Source organism: Eurytemora carolleeae, unplaced genomic scaffold (genome assembly GCF_000591075.1).
Source record: "Eurytemora carolleeae unplaced genomic scaffold, Eaff_2.0 scaffold13, whole genome shotgun sequence".
NCBI lineage: Eukaryota > Metazoa > Arthropoda > Copepoda > Calanoida > Temoridae > Eurytemora > Eurytemora carolleeae.
In genome coordinates, this window is record NW_019402181.1 from 462,743 (window position 1) to 486,661 (window position 23,919).

The 23,919-nt window shown below is 32.7% G+C and overlaps 1 protein-coding gene and 1 non-coding gene across 2 annotated transcripts; both read right to left on the minus strand.

Moving 5' to 3' along the window:
* Window positions 1-665: 665 nt before the first annotated feature.
* Window positions 666-16,686, minus strand: LOC111718151 (ATP-binding cassette sub-family C member Sur). Its single transcript, XM_023493664.1, has 16 exons — window positions 16,602-16,686; window positions 16,079-16,130; window positions 15,490-15,598; window positions 14,065-14,120; window positions 13,533-13,594; window positions 12,331-12,424; window positions 11,145-11,215; window positions 10,107-10,145; window positions 9,394-9,460; window positions 8,116-8,166; window positions 5,985-6,095; window positions 4,456-4,509; window positions 2,544-2,627; window positions 1,199-1,248; window positions 1,054-1,116; window positions 666-747 (listed from the first exon to the last, which is right to left on the minus strand). Exons 6-16 carry the CDS (start codon window positions 12,406-12,408, stop codon window positions 666-668), a joined length of 750 nt encoding a protein of 249 aa, XP_023349432.1. The 5' UTR covers window positions 12,409-12,424; window positions 13,533-13,594; window positions 14,065-14,120; window positions 15,490-15,598; window positions 16,079-16,130; window positions 16,602-16,686.
* A 3,803-nt stretch (window positions 16,687-20,489) lies between these two features.
* LOC111718184 (5.8S ribosomal RNA) lies at window positions 20,490-20,642 on the minus strand. The gene has a single exon (XR_002769001.1). It is a non-coding gene; the product is annotated as a 5.8S ribosomal RNA (ribosomal RNA).
* Window positions 20,643-23,919: the final 3,277 nt, after the last annotated feature.

Consider the following 23,919-nt stretch of genomic DNA (forward strand, 5'->3'; position numbering starts at 1 on the left):
AAGATTTAAGTTAAAAAAAAATAAAAGTTAACAACATTTAGAAATACCAATATTTAGAAGCCAAAAACCAGGGGTATTTTGCCAAGCGGCAACATCCCAGGGATATTTTGCCAAGCGGCAACATCCCAGGGTTATTTTGCCAGGTGACAACTTCTCCAAAGTGCAATTTTCCTAGCGGCAAGCTCCCAAGCCTGTTCTAGCCACAGCATTTGGCCCCCTACCCTGTTCTAGCCACGGGGCTCAGCACCCTAGCCCATAATAACAACAGCGCTCGGCTCCAATTGTAGCCTATGGCACCTTAGCAGGCATAACTTATAACGTTAGGAAGTTGCCTATAGTGAAGTTGTCACAATGCAAGTCGCCCTTGGGGAAAAAAATGAGACCTAGAAATCCACCAAGTTCATTCTAGATTTTTGACAATCATTTCTTAAAAATTAAAGCTAATGTCTTAAAATAGCATAAATGAGTTCTTAATGTAAAATAAAAGACCAAGACATTGCGACACTTTAAAGTCTTAAAAATTGATGCACTTTTCATGCAGTCTAGATCAATGTGGGGGAAATCTTTGTTGACAAATAGATTTTTTGGTCAGAATAAAACCAGTTCCGGAGCTGTCATGGTAAAAAGAAAAGAAAACAAAATGTAAACAAACTACTGAATATAAATTACCTGAAGTAAACTAGAACAATAACAATGGATACTCTTAAGGGAATCGACCAGATATGATGTAAGTTCCAGATTAGATCTCTAAATAAAAAAATCTAACACATTTTTAATAAAAAAGCCATTCTTATTATAAAATTTTTTTAATTATTTTTGAATTTTGAAAACACTAAGAAATTCTTCAGATGTTGATGAATGATTAATGATGAATTTTTCAACAAAATTTGACAAATAATGCTACTAAATTGAGTTTGGCTCCGTTGCTCTAAGTTTAGATAAAAATTGGCATTTCTTACAGGGGGATTTTATTTCTAGGAAGAATGAATTGAATAAAGTTCTTTTTATCCCACGAACTGCAGATTATATAATTCTAAACCCCTGAATATATACCTGATATTAAGAGAATCCTCATAAATAATGTTTAGAATCAGTCCTAGCTCAAGGTTGCTGGAGCTAAACATTTTGGAAAATACATTATTTTATATTTTTGTCAAATTTGATCTGAATTATTATATTTTGTTTTCTAGTTATTTACCTAATTTCATCCTTATTCTTGTCATTAGAGTCGTTTTCAGTTCTGGAGTTCTAAACAATTTGCTCACAATTTTCTAGGTTTTTTTTAAAGAACCTAGCTGATGATAATATTTTTTTTTATAGAACCTAGCTTATGATCATAGCTTTTTATAGAACCTAGCTAATGATCATAGTTTTTTTTTCATAAAACCTAGCTGATGATCATAGTTTTTTTATAGAACCTAGCTGATGATCATAGTTTTTTTTCATAAAACCTAGCTGATGATCATAGTTTTTTTTATAGAACCTAGCTGCTGATCATAGTTTTTTTTTATAGAACCTAGCTGATGATCATAGTTTTTTTTATAAAACCTAGCTGATGATCATAGTTTTTTATAAAACCTAGCTGATGATCATAGTTTTTTTTTATAGAACCTAGCTGATGATCATAGTTTTTTTTTATAGAACCTAGCTGATGATCATAGTTTTTTTTATGGCACCTAGCTGATGATCATAGGTTTTTATAGAACCTAGCTGATGATCATAGTTTTTTTTATAGAACCTAGCTTATGATCATAGCTTTTTTTATAGAACCTAGCTGATGATCATAGTTTTTTTATAGAACCTAGCTGATGAGCATAGCTTTTTTATAGAACCTAGCTGATGATCATAGTTTTTATAGAAGCTAGCTGATGATCATTGTTTTTTTAAAGAATCTAGCTGATGATCATAGTTTTTTTTATGGAACCTAGCTGACGATCATAGTTTTTTTTATAGAACCTAGTTAATGATCATAGTTTTTTAAAGAACCTTGCTGATGATCATAGTTACTTTTATAGAACCTCTGATGATCATAGTTTTTTATAGAACCTAGCTCATGATCATAGTTTTTATAGAACCTAGCTGATGATCATTGTTTTTTTATAGAATCTAGCTGATGATCGTAGTTTTTTTTATAGAACCTCTGATGATCATAGTTACTTTTATAGAACCTCTGATGATCATAGTTTTTTATAGAACCTAGCTCATGATCATAGTTTTTTATAGAACCTAGCTGATGATCGTAGTTTTTTTTCTTAGCTTCTCAATTATAAAGACAAAAATAAAAAAAAACAGAACATGAAAGTTTCACTTGCATAATCTGTTTCAATTTCAAGACAAAACATATTAATTATTCACATACAATATGATATTACATTTCCAGTTTTGAGATACAAATTTTGAGGAAATGGAGAATATTTAATTTGGGGTTGTAATTTTAAATAATATGCAACAAATGACTACTACTTACAAAAACAAAAGATAAAAGAAGACATCATTTTTTTATTTTCTAGTAATTTTTTAACTTTAATGATATTCTCGACTACCTTAATATGTTTCTGGTCTAATATTGATGTGGTTTTATTCTCCCTGCCAACTGAGAGATGAAGAGCTTTTTGGTAAAGGCAAACCTAAAGTATATTTCTATATAAAATTGTTATCTCTGTTTGCCTGTTTATTTGTATGCCCGATCGTAACTCAAAACCCCTGGACCGATTTGCCTCAAATGCTGATCTGTGGAACTCGGTTTTACGAGAATGTTCTAAGCTTAGTTTAAAAGTTCTAGGTTGAGTAGGTTGATTTTTACAGATAAAAACTTCCAGAAAAAGCTTTGACTCCCCAATCCCTCAGATAGTTTGATGTAATACACAAGGTTGGGGACCATGTTTTCCGGAAAAACTTAAAGGTAATTCAAGTCAAAACGGAAGACGAAATACTTAGCTTGAAATGTTTTAACCACAAAATATATAATGTATGGAGTGCATGGTAACTCCAATAACGTGTAAAACGGCCATTTTGTTGTACTGTCACTGTACTGCAGGCGTACATTTGCACTAATCTGTAGTTTTAACCAAATTCAAAGCCCCGTGGTGCTCACGAGTTTCCCAATTAAAAATTTGACACAAATCGGTCGAGAGTTCTAGTGTTCAGACATACAAACACCCTAACAGAGATTACTACTTTATACATAGAGAAGAGTGTACACTGTACAGTGTACAGTGTACAGCAAGAAAAACAAAATGGACATATTTACCAAAATCACTTATATAGTTGGACGATAGTGTAAAAAACGATGGTAAAAATCATGAATAATGCGACAAAATTTTAAAAATTAATTTTATGAAAAGGAGTTAAAATGAAAAGTATAATCAAAGGTAAAAGTGCTAGTATTGGCTAGGGCTGCTGGGGACGTTCCAACCTTTTCTAGCCGTTTCGTTAATGGTTAGTTCCAACTGTTAAAAAATAAGCATTTCAGTTAGTCGTTAATTTGGAAGGCAAGAACAGAAGGTTCGTTCCGTTAACGGCATTTTCTGTATTTTTTATTAGCATTAGTTAACAATCTCAATTTTATTAATGGTGTTAACAGAAAATGTTTAACAATTGTTAAGGGCTCTAGCCGTTAATGGTATCGTTATTACAAAATTTGTTAAGGGCACAGCCGTTAACGGTATAATACAGTATCAACGGCGTTAACGGCGAAAAAAATCGTTAACGGTTTATAAACACAGAAAATGACTTTTAATAACATCAAAACGCGTTAATTTTTTAATTTAGAAAAAAAATATCATGCAATTTTTATCAGAAAATAACAAAATTTACCGTTTTTATCTTTTTGATTAACGTTTTTAACTGGCAATTTTTTTTGCAAAAATGGCTAATCCTTTTCGGTAACTTTTTAAAGATAAACGGTTTTTGCCTTTCGTTAACGGTTAACGGATTCTTTTCCGAAAACTTCCGTTTCGTTAATGGAACTTTGGCCAGCCCTAGTACTGGCCTAATTTTTTTCAACATTTTTGGATATTATTAAGTTTTAGGAGAATTATCAGTTTTGTGAAACATTTTTACGTTCAGCTTTCCATTTCTTTATTTAAAATATTTTTTGTTGAATCATTTCTTGAATAAAAATAAATGATGTCAGTGAAATTTTTACTTACTGTGGCATTTTTTCATCTTATATAAAAAAGGGAATTTCATTGAAGGAAGAAAGAGTTTGAAATGTATGAAATAAAAAATATTAAAGTATATTTGAAATATAGGAAAAAAAATATTTCTTTTCATATATTTGACTCCATCCAGAGTCTCACAATTTTAGTTAACTTTCTAGTCTAGCTGTAAACAGGCATCTCCTTGGTCTCACTTAATCCTCACTCCCCTCCCCTTAGATGCAGTAATCAACAACCACAACCCCCTTTAGATACAATAAACACAACCCCTTTACCCCTAAATAACCCTATTTACCTGAAGAGAATTCCTAAACCTGATTCCAGCAACAGAAAGAAGATGACTAGACAACTAAACAAAAAGAAGATGACTAGATAACTAAACAGAAAGGAGATGACTGGATAACTAAACAGAAAGAAGATGACTAGATAACTAAATAGAAAGAAGATGACTGGATAACTAAAAAGAAAGAAGATGACTGGATAATTAAACAGAAAGAAGATGACTGGATAACTAAGCAGAAAGAAGATGACTGGCTAACTAAACAGAAAGGAGATGACTAGATAACTAGACAGAAAGAAGATGACTGGATAATTAAACAGAAAGAAGATGACTGGATAACTAAAAAGAATTAAAGAAGATGACTATATAACTAAAAAGAAAGAAGATGACTGGATAATTAAACAGAAAGAAGATGACTGGATAACTAAGCAGAAAGAAGATGACTGGATAACTATGCAGAAAGAAGATGACTGGATAACTAAACAGAAAGGAGATGACTAGATAACTAGACAGAAAGAAGATGACTGGATAACTAAACAGAAAGAAGATGACTGGATAACTAAAAAGAATTAAAGAAGATGACTAGATAACTAAATAGAAAGAAGATGACTAGAAAACTAAATAGAAAGAAGATGACTGGATAAGTAAAAGAATTAAAGAAGATGACTGGATAACTAAACAGAAAGAAGATGACTGGATAAGTAAAAAGAATTAAAGAAGATGACTGGATAACTAAACAGAAAGAAAATGACTGGTTAACTAAAAAGAATTAAAGAAGATGACTGGATAACTAAACAGAAAGAAGATGACTGGCTAACTAAAAAGAATTAAAGAAGATGACTAGATAAATAAACAGAAAGGAGATGACTAGATAACTGAACAAAAAGAAGATGACTAGATAAATAAACAGAAAGAATATGACTGGATAACTAAACAGAATTAAAGAAGATGACTAGATAAATAAACAGAAAGAAGATGACTAGATAACTAAACAGAAAGAAGATGACTAGATAACTATACAGAAAGAAGATGACTAAATAACTAAACAGAAAGAAGATGACTAGATAACTAAACAGAAAGAAGATGACTAGATAACTATACAGAAAGAAGATGACTAGATAGCTAAACAGAAAGAAGATTACTAGATAACTAAAGAAAGATGTCTTTGTTATCAATTTAACAATATGCATAAAACTAATTCGATTTCAAAATAACCAAAGTTTGGAATATTTTTATTTTCTTTAATCCATTCGGAAAGATTGATCCCTGGCGATTGACCAGATCTTACAAGATTTTGTGCAAAAATAAAAGTGTGTCTACACAAACGTTCACACCTTATATTTTAATGTCACATTGTCAATATAATTTCAAGTGAACATTCATCTAGAGAGTTTGCAGCAAGAAAACAAAGACATTTTTAAAAATCTATTTCATTTCAAGAAAGAAGGACGACGGTATCTTCCTCATTTTTACTCAGATATAGATGTTACTTCGTTCAGTCCTATTAATAAGTATGCTATTGTGTAAGTAGATCATTAAGTTACCTGTGAAAAAGATCCTTGTCCTATGCTGGCAATGAAGATGAAAATTGATGTGATAACGATATTAGAGAACAGCTCGTCAAAGGTTAAACTGTCGTGAAGAACTTTGGAATCCTGAAAACATTTATTTAGAGTTGAAATCTGTTCTCAAAGGAATTAAGCCTTTGCTTACTTAACTTTTCTAATCATTGTATCTTTGCATCTTGATGGTGTAAACCTTAGATATTTTTAGCTTAGACTTTTGATCTAACAGAATTCACATAGGGTGTCCCACGAAACATGACAGTAGCAAGATCTCTGAGTTTATTTGTGACATTCAGTCCAGAACCTTTTTTCACAAGAATGATTCTTGAAATAATTACCGCAAAATTGTTCTAGACCTGTCATTTACAAATTGTAGTCTGCTGTATTTTTAGCTGTCAATATTACCGGAGATTAACAATTTCGTTTAAATTTCAATTTTACAATCTAAAACCAAAACTGTCGAAATCTGAATGAAAATCTAAATATCTATGGTAATATGGAAAGCATAAAAAAGGTAGACTACATTTTTGAAATGCTAAAATTAGGGGTATTTTGTCATAATTAACTATAGAATTTTACTTCTAAAATTAGGTTTCCGAATAAATTTCCGTCAAATTTTTTAAAGATCAGAAGGTAAAAACTTATTTCATTTGGTAGAGTGAGACTCATAAAACTACGAATTAGGAAGATGACTGTTATGCCTCAAATTATGATTATAATTAGTCCAATAAACAATAAACATATAAAACTATAATTGTAATATTAATGTGATTTTTAAAGCTACAGGTAAAATTGTTTACTTTATAACAACATCAAATATAGACAAGATCTGATCTGATCTGAAAAAAGTGTCAGGAATAAAACTTGCCAGGTTTAGGACACATACAAGTTGTTTAGGAAAGATACATGAAAGATACATGAAAGATACATTTGTAGAATTTCTGAGCATTTATACAGTTTAACCCCAAATCAGCCATACATTGAAAGAATTCATCAAATGTCGTATTCTTCACTTTCTGATAATGTAATGTTGCAGATATTTAGTTTTTTCATTCAATGATTATATGTTCCCGCATATTCATTGCTATATATTTATTTTCGCAAATACTGAGATTTACGTAAAATAGTACTATAAAACCCATTGAAAAATTTTCAAGACGACATTTGATAAATTCTTTCGATGTATGGCTCATTTAGGGGTTAACTGTAAAATTTTATACAAAACTTAATTTTTTTAATTTTCTTATTTGTAGTTTATTTACATCCAACATTATTCTTGTATAATTACACGGACAAAATGAAAACTGATGTCTATATTCACATAAACCCTCAAGAGAATACTTTCTCAATCTTGTTAATTAGTTCTATAGAATACAGGGTATTATCAGGAAACAAGGAACTGTAAATTTAAATAAAAACTTTGGGTTTAGAAATTTATTTTTCTTTAACTTTGAGAGAATTGTATAAAAATATTTTAATTCGACTCAAGGCAAGCAAAGTAATATTTTATCCCGGCAAACTCGGATGAATTTCAAGGATTTTTATATATTTTCTAAAATAGATTAAACATTTATGTGTTCTGTTAAATACATCATTTGTGAATTTGAAATAAAATACAAGGTCAAAACTGCATAAAGAGATGGTACACATTTTATTCTCAATGTTTTTGTCTTTAAGTTGTGATCCTAAACTTGAAAATTAGGGTATTTGCAATCTGAGAGTAAATGATACATTCCTTTGTAAAATATTTATATATTTACTAGCTGAAGGACCCGGCGTTGCCCGTGGAAAAAAAGTTTTAAAAATGTTGAACCTTTTTTTTTAATAAATGTCGACTTGTTTAGCCTATAACACCCCCCGGCCATTCATGAGTGTCCACAAAAAATTTCAGCCCAATCGGTCCAGCCATTAGGCTGCAGCATAGGCAACATATATTTATACGAATGTCTTGTTTTATTATATAGATGTATTTAGTCTGAAACCGATTAAAAGGGGCAGGATTAAATGAAAATTGTTGCATACTAAAAAAAACAGCTTTTTATAAAAGAATGGGAATTCCCTTTCAGCAAAGATAACCAAAAATTGTAGAAAGGGTGTGATCAGTATTTACCTCCTTTATCCCAGTTCTGTTCTCTTGATGCTGCTGAACAGAAAACCCATCCTGGAAAAAGAAATTAAAAAGTTAAAAATAAAAAAGTGCAGGTTAGAGGTAGTAAATAAAGAAAGGTAAAATTCTGTGTTAAAAATCTTGATCCGATTGGTTCTTTTTTACTTTACAATTTTCCAGGGGCGGATACAGGATTTAAGGGAGGGAGGGGGGGGGGGCAAGATTTTTTAGGAACAAAAAAATTCATAATTCGGAACAAAAAATCGCGCTGCAGGCGGAAATTTCTTTTTTACTTAAAAGACTCAAAAAGAGTCAAAATTAATGACTAAAGACTAAAAAACTAGATTCTAAACTTTTCACACATTATAGTTTATTAAGACAGATATTTTTCCTGTTTTGCACTAGGGTTTCTTTCCCTTAAGCATGCTATTGAGAAGCTATTCTGAAAATAGGAACAAAAAATTCCAAATTCAGGAGGGGGCTACGCCCTTCCCTGAATCTGTCAGGGGGTGGCGAATGTCCCCCGCCAACCCCCCCCCTGTATCCGTCTCTGCAATTTTCAACCATTTATCAACAATTTATGGTTGATGACGTTGCTTTCTGAAATTAAATAATATTGATGTTTTCTATAATTGGACAAAGTCAAGATTTTTGAAAGAACCCCCCATCTATGGGGTATGAAGGGGGGTCAGCAATATTGAGTTTACAAAATAAACCTTTTATTTAAGTTTAGGCTCGGACAAGCAATTTGTTTTAAAGAGAAGTTTCTTTGTCGCAGAAATGTTGATTTTTAAGTTCCAAAATTCAACAGAAAACTAGTCATTTCCGTGAAAATATTGCGGGTGTACAGGATCCATTCAAGGATAAATATATGAATATATATTACAATGTTGTAAATGAAAAGGTGTTCATAATTTATTCATTTTGTCCATTCTCAACATTTAAAACACAAGAAAACTGCATTTTAAGAGGAATATTGTAACAAAAACAATTCACTCCCCTCTGACCCCATAACATTCCCCCCCCCCCCCCGTTTACATGCAAAGTAGTAATTGCCTTAAAATTTCGATAGCGTTTTCATGACCAATATCGGTTAAGACATTATTTAAAATTGATTCGTTGCTCAGTAATTTGGTTGCAGGTGTTCCAGGTATGTTAAAAAATTTCAGGAATTTAGGACGGTTGCCATTGGGAATCTGGCATGGCCCTCTTTGAGTAAAAGATAACTTTAAATTACCATTACAGTCTTTTTATGAGGGTCTATAAGTTTTAAAAATGGACCTGTATTGATGATACTATGATTTGTAAACCAAGAGCTCCAGAGAATCCTAGAACATCTGCCAACAGTCTTAAAAATGTTTATTATAAAAAAATCCTTATTAAAAGCGAAAAATGAAAAATGTGATGTTTCAGTTTATAATCAAAATGACTGTTCATGTTTAAATGATATAAATCTATGGATAACATTTTGCTGATCTGATAAAAAAACAGGATGAAAATTATTCCAATTAAAACAATGTTTGGTGTGATTATTTGATAATTAATTCTGTAAAATCATTAATCAATTATTATCCTTATCTTAATCTTCAATCAAGAAATATTTATATTTCTTCAAACAAGAAATTGCCGATGAAATTTTAAATAACAAATTAGGATAATATCAGAAAACTTTCGTTTAGAAAAAAAACTTATGATTCTATTCTTCTTGAATTTATAAATATAAATAAGAAATTATATGTCCTGTTTTTAATACCACATTGATAACCAGAAAACTCTGGAATAGGAAGACGACTTTTAAACTTAAACTATGACGTTAAATAGTCCAATGAGCACGAGTCCAGTGTAAACAGACCCATTTCACTTGATTTGTGATTTGATAAGTGTCTAGTAAAACTATTTGCTTTATAACAACATTGGTATTAAGTCGTCTTCCTCTTTTGGAGTTTTTTGGTTATGACTGTACAATTGTTAAAAAATTATAGAAATCCTTTAACCTGAGAAGTGCTCCAAACATAACTAGTCCAAGATTTGTCCTAAAATATTGATATTTTAACAATTTATGTATTATTTTACAAACTTAATAAATAGAATTTTTTTAATATTCTTTAAAACAAAATAACCGTAAAAAATATACGTTTGAGCCCAGCGAAAAGGGAACTGAGACCGAATTCAAAGAATACGAACCATGCCAATAACCGGTTCAAATTGAGCGCCGGCTCAAATCTCGAAACACGCGGTTCAAATTCTTACAAATTCTGCCTCTGATTAGTGTTTATTTGCTTCAAACTCAAGTTTTATAGCCCCTATGGATTTATGGATTAAATTAAGGGTTAAATACAGCGTTTTTTGTTGAAGATTTAGTGTTTTTGAAAATTTAAGCATGGTGTTGTATGGATCCCAATAAAATTCCGATGAATTTTTTTTAAAAAGTAATGAAAACTTTTAGTTAATGGAAAGGTAATGATAACAAATTTTATGAAGATTTTGCACATATATTTCCATTTAATTCACAAACACTCCCTTTAAATGTCCTTTAAAAATGAATTTGGTTTTTCGATAACTATTAAAATGGAGTATGTAATTATAATAACAAACTGTATTAATACCTTGTAATTGTAAGAATTTCATTAAAATAAAATAAAAAGTATCAGTGTGATATTTTGCAGTAATTTATAAAATTTGGTTGAAATTTGTTGAATCTAAGTAAAGTATATTAAAAAAGTACTGATTATCAACCTGAAAAACCGTATATGTTAAAATATGTGAAAGTAAAGATAAAAACTACAGCTTACGCACCTCTGACCCTCTAGTAAAAGTAAATTCAACATAAAGTCTAACCGCGTCAACCTAGTTGTACCGGCTAGTCCTATTGAGTCTCTGCTTTATTTAACCAATATCTGGACAATACAGTACAAACTGGGATTGGAAAGGTTGACCCAGCTGGGAAATTTAAATGTACTACGGCTGCCCGTGAGCTAAACAACTTTTTAAAGAACGTTCTGAATCTGATAAAAATATATTGATACACTAACCTAAGGCATGTACTAATGATTCCACTTCCTGTACGCAGTTTCTTCGCAATTTTCTCAAACTGAATCTTTACCTAGAAAATATTTTACCAAAATTTTAAAATGTTTAAACTGATATTCATTGCTTTCAATTTATTGTGTCAATGTTGAGGGATATTTGGTAAACTATTTAATTTTGTTATAGTTTAAGATATTGTACACCTATTTAAAAAAAAAAAAAATTTGTTAGAGCGTCCGGACTCAGGAACATCTTTCAGAGGTAAGATAGACCTAGTATTTTTCTCCCAGACAAAAATTAGTGTTTTATAAGAAATATAATTTTGAAATAAGTAAATCTTTTAAACCCATTTTGTATGGACTGCTTTTTAATCATAAAGATTAAAAAAGTTTAAAACAAAAGATCTAAAAAAATTGTTTTTATAGATGAAGGATCAGTTTTTATACTGAAAAATTAGGTTTGAATACTACAGGATCAGCCTTGTGTACTAAAAAATCACTTTTGTATACTAAATACTCAGTTTGTGTACACTAAGGTACATTTTTTTTACGTTAGAATCATCTGTGTGTGCTGAAGAATCAGTTTTACCAACTGTAGTCTGTTGGATAAGTTTTGTGTACTCGAAGTTCAGTTGTTTGGCAGTTGTGTGTACAATTAGGAAAACAAACAGACAGAGCCCGAAATATAAAAGAGTATTGTTGAATGAAACTCCGGAGTTTCCATTTCGGGGTCTAAACATTTAAGTAGATTTGTATTTAAGATATTCGAAAAATGGAGAATATAAAGATACTAAATAATATAATATTTCATAACAAAAATATTGATATCTACAAACTGCCTGACCCCATTCGTGAAACCCGGGTTTCAAAACTGGTTTTCAGAACGATACCCTGTCTTAAGTTTTGGGCTCTGTCATACTACACATATACGTGCATGTATTTTTTCACCTTCTCCACGTCTGGTAGAGGGTATAGATCAGCGGATTCTAGAGTATAGATTGTACATATACCTCTCCTCGTCTGGTTGAGGATAGATCAGCTGATTCTAGAGGTAGATTTTATATATACCTTCTCCTCGTCTGGTAGAGGAGATAGATCAGCTGATTCTAGAGGTAGATTGTATATATATACCTTCTCCTCGTCTGATAGAGGGGATAGATCAGCTAATTATAGAGGTAGATTGTATATATACCTTCTCCTCGTCAGGTAGAGGGGATAGATCAGCTGATTCTAGAGGTAGATTGTATCCTAGCCGCAGTATTCCCCACATCCAGTAGAAACTTAACCTTTTCACAACCAAAGATATTTAGTTTTTTCTTAATCAAATTATTATATTTTGATCAATCAATTCCAGAGCCCACGAGGATTGACTAGCACTTAAATACATGGTGTTCATCCTAAGGAACTGAACAGTTCAAATTCTTATTTTCTTATACAGGGTGTCCCAATAAACATGGGAATTCAGTGACGAATTCGATATCGTCTTTTTAAATAATTCTTTGATTTAGTATAGTGATACCTACTGAGAAAGCTGTAATCTGTAAGAGTTTCGTCTGCTATGTTCAGATTTTGTTTGTTTGTGTTTTGACTGCATACCTATACTTAGTAAAACAAGAAAATCACAGTATACAATAGAGTAAACTTGTCCGTCTTCACTGTTCATCTTGCGGAGACGTTATAGACACATCTTTACAGTCTTTTACTCTTTTCATAAAATAAACGCTAGCAGACATAATAATATTATGGCTTTTTAAATTGGGTATTACAATGCTAATTCATAACAAAGACGATATCGAGTTCGTCACTGAATTCCCATGTTTTTGGGACACCCTGTATGTGAAGATAAACCTTTCAATTTTGGTCCCAATATGACAAGAATTATTTAATTATTGTCAATTATTGTTAATGGTGTGACTTTTTATATTTCAAACATTAACTATTTCATCCAATGGAATTCATAGTTTAAAATGTGAAAGGTATTCAACATCCGCTGGAAAGATATGGCGAGTAGAAAATTAGACTTTGTAGCAAGTAATCAGAATAAAAAGTTAAGTTTTGAGACCTAAATCAAATTTGTGTTTTGATACTGAATTATATAAGAATTTATTGAACCCATAAGATGAAAATCTGTGCTCGGGTGCTTAGGTCATAACTTCTAAATCAATCATTTCTCAAACATTATAAAACTTTTTACAAATCAAATCAAACTTAAGTATTTAATCAAACATTGAATAATTGCCTTAAATAGTCTTACAATGGTTTTGAATATATATTATTAGGAGTGTTAGAGGTTTAATAAATGTAAAGATGAATGACGTGTTACAATAGAATAATATCATCATGTTCTTGTTTCTAAAATAAATTATAAGAAGAATTGATAATGTTTTTACTCACTTTGAAACTATGTTTGCTCGGGAGAATGAGTATGCATATTTCTTGCAACCCGTCTTCCAATCCTAGATAAATAATGAATAATGTATCTCTAGGTGAAATTGAAAAACAATTTTTTTTTCCTTAGATCTGGGACCAAGATGAATTCATTTCTTCTGTTTAAATCTGGTAAAAACAAGAACTGATCACTCACTACAAAATTCTAAACCCAATATCTATGCAACCTGAGGTCGAATTTAAAGAATTTGAGCCGCGGCTTAAATTTAAGCCTCGGCTCAAATATGGCTGGTTCCGCTTAAAATCGTAATCAATGATTCAAGATTTAAGCCGGCGCTCAATTGAAACTGGTTTTTGGGGGGTTTAAGACGAGGCTTAAATTTATTAAATTCGGACTCTGAAGCTTTAAACCTTTGATATTTCAGACTTTTACCAATTTATTCAGCATAATTCAGGTTGCAAAGTGCTATGAAATTGAAAATTAAAGCCGCGAAATCCGTTCCATTTTATAAAACAACAATAACAAAATTGTTCATACCTTTCTAGTTTTGAAACTTAGTATTTGTAAGGCGAGTATACTCAGTATAGAACAACCTAAGCATATTACAAATAAAACAAATAAACAAAGAGCATTTATTCAGAAGCAGGATTGACGAAATCTGATAACTTTTTTCACGTAGTGCTTGAGACATTGTGATATTTATTGCATTATGATAGGGTAAAAACTAAGCTTCTGAGAGAAAATAGATGAAGTGTTTTGTTTTTTTAAACATCCTCTATTTGTAAGGTTTGAAGGGTTTGAAGGCCAATTTTGTGAATCTGTATTGGTACCCTAAATACCATGAATTTAAAAAAGCTCATAACCAATTCACGACTCTTACTCCTTCAAATCAATAATATGTTTGATTCTGTTAATTTACTCCATTGTTTCTGTATCTTAAATCCACAGTCACTTTTATTGACAAACCTTGATCAATTTTCAAAGAGAAAAAAATGGATATGGAACTAAACAAGTATTGGTACCGTTATGAATCCTACATATAAATGGAGGATCTGTTTACCCTTTTGATCCCTTAGAGGATTTCTAATTTGCGATTCTTGAAACTTTAAACGAATCTGTGGTTTTAGATTGAGTAAGATAATTAAATTTCCCCCGAATGTTGCATATTTCATCAAAATCCATCAAATCGAATTATGCAGAATGTAATTTCTCAGATTAGTTTCAAGGTTTGTAATCAATGTGTTACATAAAACAATGTCATGCAATAGTTTTATTTATGAAAATATTTCGCTAAGCTTTTAAACTTAAAATAAAAAACAAAATTAGAGTCTAAAAAGGATTATATTTGAAATCTAATAAAATACAATAATTTTTGAATTGTCTAAATGATATTCAAACTAATGATCAAAACCTTCTGGTATTTTCGTCGCGAAGTTTTCAAACATTTTAATAAGGCTCAGATTGTTTTCAAAAGAATGTTTTATTAAGCTAATTTTGTTGGAAAACAAACTAAATATAAAATTATAAAATCTAAAACTTTAATTTAATTCTTGTTGATCTTAAATGCAAGTCAGTGTTAAGAATTATTGTCGCAGAAAGGAACTTTCAAATAGGGCTGGGCATGTTCAGACTTTTTTCAAGCCCTTCGTTAACGGTCAATTAAAGTCGTTTTTGGTAGCAGTTCCAACTTAAGCTAAGAACTGAACATTCCGTTCGTTAACGGTATATTTCGCTCTCTCTCAAAGTTTCTGTTCGTTAACGGTATATTTCACTCTCTCTCTCAAAGTTTCTGTTCGTTAACGGTATATTTCGCTCTCTCTCAAAGTTTCTGTTTTAAAAATTTAAAAATTAGAAGATTAATTGTATATATCATGATCAAAACAAATTTTTTAAACTTTTAACGAAAAATAAAAAACCTAAATTTTTTCATTCTCATTAAATATAAAATGTTTTGTACATCACCTAGAAGTAAAGAGATGAGCAGAGTTAAACTATATTTAACATGAGTGAAGTCTAATCCAGCAGATCTGTACTGGTAGAGATTATACACGCTACACGCTAAACTGTAAACCTACAATGATACAACTATAGTTTAATAAATATTGTACTGGTAAAGATTATACACGCTACACAATAAACTGTAAACCTACAATGATTTACATATATGTATATTACGTAATACAGCGTTGTATGGAATGGATACATTATACAGATATAGATAATTACAATCATTTTAATAATTAGAAATAATATATTTTTTCTTTTAACGTATACAATAATACGATACTATAGTTCTCCTTAAATCTATTTAATTGAAATGTATTGTTATCATAAATGCGTTGTTATCATTATTGAAATTAGGTGGAAAAAATAATCAGAACAGCCAAGAGCTATTTTCCACTTAATTGCTTAATACTTGTACCGTTAATATAATCATCAATTTGTAATTGTAAACTCGTTCTGTACACAGATACATGTATTTTAGCCAGAAACTTTATCTACTATCCCCTCTCATATTAATTCATTTCGGTTTTTGAAAAAATTTAATTACCTGGAAAGCTACCAGAAGTAGAAGAGCAGCTACATTTCTGGCAGAAAGACAGCTATAAAGATAAAGTAACGAAGCTGTCCTAAAATGCATCAATCTTTAATCAGTTTCCTTGGCCGTTAAAGGGACTGTAAATATAATTTTCAAATAACCCTTCATGGAAAAATGCTAATGTCTGCGTTGCAACGGCATCCTTCTCTCATTAATATTTTATAATAAATCAGTGTTTATAATTCTCAAAACTGATTATTTTCAATTGGGATTTCCACACAAAAGTAACTTGTGCAATTCTATTGCAGGAACATGTGTAGGTTTCATGAGAATCAAACTCTTTTAAGCCTAGAAAAACGATAATATCTTCCACAGTTTCAATCAGATAAGGCTTCAAGGGCACCGTTGTGAATCGGGCATTTGCATCCTTGCTTGAAGGATCACTTGAAATTTCGCCTTCTGTCTTTTAAAATCATGTTTTAGAAAGTTGAAATCATCTCTGACTGTAAACGTATATATCAATATTTACACTTACATTGATGTGAGAGTAAGGATGGGTCCAATGAGAGCTACAGGATAGGCTTGTTCTCCGAGTCTGTTTAGAACTAGCCCAACCTCGAGACTCTAGATACAGGAATACGGAATAATAATAGTTTTCTTTCTTAAATTGTTTTTCAATGATTTGATTACTTGCCTTCTTCTATTCCTTTTATATTTTAATTCTGATTTCATATTCCATAAATATTTTAAACTTTGAAAGCTGATCACAATAAACTAAACTCTTAGTTCATGTTTAATTTTTGTCCATCATCATATATTCACAAAAAAATTATAGCCTAATCGGTCCAACCGTTTGGCTGGCTATACGCAACATATATATATATATATACGAATGTCTTGTTTTATTGCATAGATTGATGCAAAAGTTTTATAGGGCGTCTGAGGAGTAAATTTTTTATGTTAACATGAAGTGCTTAATTTTGATGCATTTTAAGATATGAGATTTTATCTGAAACCAGTAGGATTTAAACCATGTTAACAATTTGTAAAGTTTGAATTAAGATTCTGAAAACTTATTCAAATTTCACAAACTCAATATTTTTCACTTATTTTACAAAACTAATTCAAGAGGAATCATACTCCTTCTTTTATCTCTTTAAAAAGAAATAATATATCAATACGGCCCCCCTCCATCCCAAAAAAACCTTTAACTGTCGACTCCCGGGACTACACAGAGGGGGAACCGGGACACGTGCCCCAACCTATGTGATCAAATTTAAGGTAAAACAGTGGTTCTTTTGTTGGGAAAAGGGCTTTCCTCCCTTTATTCCCTTTATCGGTCTTGGGGTCATATTTAGCATTACGAGGAGTTTACCTCGCACTTAGGGCTGCACTCTCAAGCAACCCGACTCTCGGAAGAGGTCAGCAGACTTAATGAAGGGATCTAGTTTGAAAGCAACCTCGTTATCTTTGTCCCCACATAAACAGCCTCAAAACCCTTTAGCGTATTCGATCCATCTGGGAAGAGCGAAGTTTGTGGCTTCAGCCATATTGAAACCGTGGTTGAACCAGCTGTGGTAGGCATGAGGGAACACTATGATCATATCCCACTCCTCCTGTACAACCTTGACCACCTAGAAACAAATATTTAGACGAAGCCTGAAAGGAACTGTAAGCGTAAATTCATGTGACCCTCAATGCAAAGATTGCAATCTCCAATTCACAATGGTACCCTTAATACTTAAAAGCTTTGACTGATCAAGTATGAACTAGATATTAATGTTTTCTTTGATTTAACTGTTTATTTTAATTTTTGGGTTATCTGCTAGTAACTTAAGCATTTACACATTGGATAAACTCACAGAAATAAACATTTCTTCAAACGACGTGATCTTCCACATTTTTAATCAGACAAAGGTTTCAAGGGTACCGTTGAGAATTGGGCATTGGCATCTTTGCATGGAGGCTCACGTGAAATTACAATTTAATACTAGACACTGGGGCTCCATCAGCTGGCAAAAGTGATGAAGACTTATGCAGACACACTTTTTTAGACGCACTAGGTTGTATATTTTCACGATAAGTGCAATTGAACCCAAATTAAAATTCTAATTTCAACATTTCCTTGCATTGAATTTGTTCATAAAATTTCCTTACCCTGACGCCGTATTCTTCCAATAGTTCAGGAGCCAGCATTACAGCTTTATGTCGGAAAAGATTAGGACACGCCTTAGCCATCCTTGGGAACAGTTTGTTGCAGCAGTTTCAAGTTTATACGGTTACTGAGGGGGGTGCTCCTAACCAGGTTTTAGGAGCACCATAGTGAAAGAAGTTAACTCCGTATAGATCCATATCTTCAACATGCCGACTAAAGGTGGCACGCCACATCCCAAAGTAAACATATGGCATGTTGACACCTATCATCAATAAATTGCATATAAAAATACTTTACCAATTTTTTAGACAAGCATTGCAACTGTTTACACAAATTATCATAAAACAACGTTTTAAATATCAAAATATTATTTTCTTTAAAATCCAATCTTACAGTAAAACATCAACAAAAAATGCAAAACTTTCTTTCATGATTTATGCAATATGCTTTCTTTTGTCAAAGGCAATTCAGATAGAAATTTTTTTATTTCCCTTACAATCTATTCCAAAGCTTTGAATTAAGACAAAAATCCTAGGAAAATGATTCATACATTATTTACAGATATTTTGTGATTAGAGTTAAAGACTAGAAACCATTAGTAGATGAAATATTTAAAATTTTGCTTTCATGAATAGCCATGAATTATTTTTATTACAAGGAAAATGGCATCAAAAAGAAAAATTCCTATAAAGGCTCAAGAAAAACGCTTCAAGCTAAAAACTTGACGTTCAAACTATATCTTTAGGAATACCCAGGTATATACAGAGGGGGTGGCAGTAGTCCTATTGCCCCCCTCCCCCACTCGGGAATTATGGGCAAAGGTTAAAGTCAGGTATGGTGCGTAAAAAATGATCTTGCCCCCATCTTCTAAAGGGTTTTTTCCCCAATAAAAAGTAGTTCAAAATTTTCTTGACCCTTCATGCTATTTACCTTAATATTTTACCAAAGCATTTCCTTTATCTAAAAGCTCACCAACCCTTACTTGATAAACAACTGAATAAAATTTGAAATCTTTTTCCCCACATGCAACGCCAGGCCTATCAGTTAGTTTTTCATTGAAAAAAAAAAATCAAATAAATTCTTAACAAGGCTTATGCTGAAATGAGGTTGTCAGAGAATTGATTTAGAGAAAATGAAGAAAACTCAAAAGGTTTTCTAGCACAAATGTTTAAAGTACACATGCAGTATGTAAACAGTACAACAAAATGGCAGTTTTACACTTTTTATGTGTTAATTCCTCTCTATACTAATCTATTCTCTTTGCATATTATGCAAATGTATCATAAATTTCAACTGTTGCAACCTATCATAATCAAATATCCTATGAAAAATGTTGAATATTTCAAGACGAACTGGAAGTGCAAGTATAATCTTTCATCATGAAGTATCTTTGTAAAAAGACAATAAATCAAATATAATAGAAATGTTCTTGCCTGGGATTTATTCTTCCATTTAGGACGGCCTTTGGTCCAGTCCCAACAGTTCCAACCGTCACACCCGGTGGAGATACGCCCGCGAGCCAGGCAGACTCCCTGCCACCAGTCATTGCTGATCAAGCGACAAGGGCTGCCCAACTCATAGGTTGGATCCACCAGGTAAACTTTGAGGAAGGCTGAGTTTACTTCCACACAGTTTCACGTACTCTTAACTCTCTTCAAAGTTCTTTTCAAGTTTCCATCACTGTACTTATTTGCTATCGGTCTTGGGGGCATATTTAGCCTTAGTAGGAGTTTACCTCACACTTAGGGCTGCACTCTCAAGCAACCCGACTATCAGAAGAGGTCAGCAGGACCAGACAACCGCCTTACGGGCCTATCACCCTCTATGGGCTGTGGCCACTGTCAAGTTGGACTTTGACAGGCTGTCCAAGTCCTGGAAGACCCTTCCAAACACTACATTCAGCAAGGCCCATGAAGACCTGCAGTTCAGCGATGGGCTTTTCCCGTTTCATTCGCCATTACTAAGGGAATCACAGTTGTTTTCTTTTCCTCCGCTTATTCATATGCTTAAATTCAGTGGGTAGTCCCCCCTGATTTCAGGTCGAAGTTAAATTGGTTTGACGTCGCTTGGGGATGAAAGTAGCATTCAGCTCCCCACACATCAGTACCTCGCAGGGGCTCTGAACACACCAACCTGGGTTTATCAACACCAAGAGTTGGATGCAGTCCTACGCTGCAAGGTACATCTTGATCCGACTGCAGCAGCCAGGGCTGCAGACCGGACAATGCGGGGTTCCAACTAGTGAAACCCCGATGGATGTTGTGTAACCGACCCTGAAACAAGGGTAGGCCTGTGACGAGCACAGGCCCGCAATATGCGTTCAAAGTGTCGATGTTCATGTGTCCTGCAGTTCACATTATGTCACGGATTTAGCTCCGTTCTTCATCGACCCCCAAGCCAACTGATCCACTGCATGGAAGTGTATAAGGTACGACGGAGTGTTTAGCTCCGAAGGTATAAAGGGTTGAACCGTTTCACGTGTACTCGAGCCCGGGTGAGGGGACACACACAAACCCTGCTGGACTGGCGAGAACTCTTTGAAAACCCGTTGCAGGGTGCCGGTCGCGAGCAGAGCAGCCAAAGCTACGACCCTGGGACCAGAAGAGGTCCACCCCGGGAGTCAGAGGCTTGCAGCCCAGGACAGACAAGTCCTGGGCCCTAGGAGAGCGGGGTTGACTGCCTAGCCCAGGGCACCATGGCAACCTTGATTTCAACGAAACACCCGTTCCTACCGGACTTAGTTTGCCAAAGCATTCGGTCTGCGCCAGAGGAACGGAACCAAACCTTTAATGATCCTTCCGCAAGTTCACCTACGGAAACCTTGTTACGACTTTTACTTCCTCTAAGTGCTACAGTTTGGACACAAACACACTGTGAGACTATAAATGTCAGAGTTTTTACTTGAGGACTGATACAGATATTCTGTTAATTAAACCAACATATAGCTACATATAGACAGATACGGCGATACTAGAGATATAACTGACAATTGATTGGACAGACCTACAGCCCATGAACACTGGGAAACAGAGGCGTACACAGGGAGGGGGCTACGGGGGCTCATTCCCCCTTTGGATCAATAAAATCTATGGTTTTCAGAGGATGGTTTTGTATGAATAGGTTTGGTTTGGTATGCATAGATTTGTTTTGGTATCAAAAGGTTTGGTTTGTTATGAATAGGCTGGGTTTGGTATAAATAGGTTTGGTATGGTATGAATAAGTTTGGTTTGGTTATGAATAGGTTTGTTTCGGTATTAATAGGTTTGGTTTGGTATGAATAGGTTTGGTGTGGTATGAATACGGTTTGGTTTGGTATTTATATGTTTGGTATATGCATAAGTTAGGTTTGGTTTGGTATGAATAAGTTTAGTTTGCTTTGATATTAATATGTTTGATTTAACTTAAAAAGGTTTGGTTTGGTTGGGTATACATAGGTTTGGTTTGGTTTAACAGAAATATATCCCTGTGGCAAGTCTCCAGATGCAACCTGTCTGTTCAGTGTATACTAATAATATTAATAACTTAACACTCGTTCTAACATACACTCACACAGTACACGGTACACAAGACACTCTACAAGTACACAGTTAACAGTACACAGTACTGTAGTACACAGTTCACAGTACACAGTCCATGTTGTTTCATAAAAACATACATAATATTACAACAATTACACCCTGTTAAAATTCTTGTTGATGTTTTGAAAAATCAAGATAAAATATTTAGGGTTTTTTATAACGACATACTTCATAACAATTAAACCATGTTGAAATGGATGTTTAAATGATCAAAATAAAATATCCAGGGTGTTTCATGAATACATACTTCGTAATAAATACACCATGTTGAAGTTCATGTTGATGGTTCAAATAATCGAGTTAAAATATCCAGGATGTTTCATAAATACATATACTTAATAATAATCATATCATGTTGAAGCTCTTGTTGATGATTCAAATAATCAAGAAGAATTATGCAGGGTGTATCAGGAATACATAATCACAACATACATAAATACATAAATACATATACTTAATAATAATCATATCATGTTGAAGCTCTTGTTGATGATTCAAATAATCAAGAAGAATTATGCAGGGTGTATCAGGAATACATAATCACAACATACATAAATACATAAATACATATACTTAATAATAATCATATCATGTTGAAGCTCTTGTTGATGATTCAAATAATCAAGAAGAATTATGCAGGGTGTATCAGGAATACATAATCACAACATACGGTTTTGGTGGTTGAGAAAAGTTGAGATTCTTCTCTGTGTAGATTGTGTACAGTTTGTGTACTGTATTCTGGAACACCCTGTATAATTCAAATGGTTTATATAATCAAAACTTGAATAAAATACTGATTGTATCTTCATTTTATATTCGCCATCATTGAGAAATTATTGAAATTACCCCCCCCCCCTGGACCCCCCAGTGGGAATAAATTGACGCGCGCCCATTAGTAAACCTTAGCGCGCGTACGCCCAAGTGTTAACATGTAAGATTATGAGCCTAAGACATGTGTCCTGTAAAAACCGAATTGATTTTATCAAAATTAGGGCGGGACCCTTACATCTATATTTAACTAATACGAGACCAATAGTTAAATACGGGTGTGGGAATAACAGATAGAAACAGAAAAAGAAAGACAAGGTTAAAACTTTAAAGAAATCCGAACAGTTTAAGAACACAATGTTAGAGATATCTCACAAATGTTTCTCCCACATCAAACTAAAGTAAAATCTCAGAATATGTATATATATATATTCTGAGAGTAAAATAATATGTAACAGAATTAAATTACATTTTCTCAGAATTGTGCCTTAAATTAAAACTAGAGGAGCTACGAGGTCACAAAGTCGTGCCAGTAATAACAAGTTAATTTGATCTTCTCCTTCAGGTCTAGTTTGCCAGAAAATGTTTGATAAAAAAGTTTTAAAGGATACTAAACAGCCGAAGCCGTTTGGTTTTGATCTAATAAAAGCATCTCTCCGTGAGTCGAGATTTTTCGCATGTATTAGCTCAAGAATTACCTCAGTTATCCAAGTAACTGCTAACATTCTAGTAGATTAGGTGTGATTTAATGAGCCATTCGCGGTTTCACTATACAAAAATAATACATGATGTTTTTTATTTCTGTTAAAAACTGCCAATAAAATTTAGTTTTTCCCCGCACTCAAGTCTTAAATTTGCTAATCCCTACATATTTACAACCTGACGGTGTAAGCCTTTGATATATCAAGCTTAGATTGTTTGACCATACAGCATTAATAGTTTGAAATATTTAAGGTGTTAAACATTGGGTTGCAAAGCTATAGGTATTAGAGAATCAATTCCTTTAAAGGTGTGATAAACGAGGAGAGAAAACAAACAAGTTATCACCACAATGTACATGATGTATTGTATATCACCACTATGTACATGATGTATCGTATATCACCACTATGTACATGATGTATTGTATATCACCACTATGTACATGATGTATTGTATATCGCAAGAAACCATGAATCGTTGGAATCGTTTTTTTCGTTGTATTTATATCATAAATGGCGGAACAGAACTGATTGGTTCATTTTGGACACAGGTCTGGATATTAATTTAAGATTAAATTAATCTTGAGATTAATATAAAAGGGAGATCAAGCATTAAACTTGATACCTGCACAATTCTGAAGTTTTCTGCTC

Excerpts from the sequence above, each read along its gene's own strand:
- LOC111718151 (XM_023493664.1), bottom strand. The coding sequence starts at position 12,408 with ATGTGGGGAATACTGCGGCTAGGATACAATCTACCTCTAGAATCAGCT. Across the intron at positions 8,167-9,393 it reads TCATAGTATCATCAATACAG|GATGGGTTTTCTGTTCAGCA; the intron begins GTCCATTTTTAA and ends TTCTTTTTCCAG. Across the intron at positions 2,628-4,455 it reads GGTTTAGGAATTCTCTTCAG|GTTTGCCTTTACCAAAAAGC; the intron begins GTAAATAGGGTT and ends AATATACTTTAG.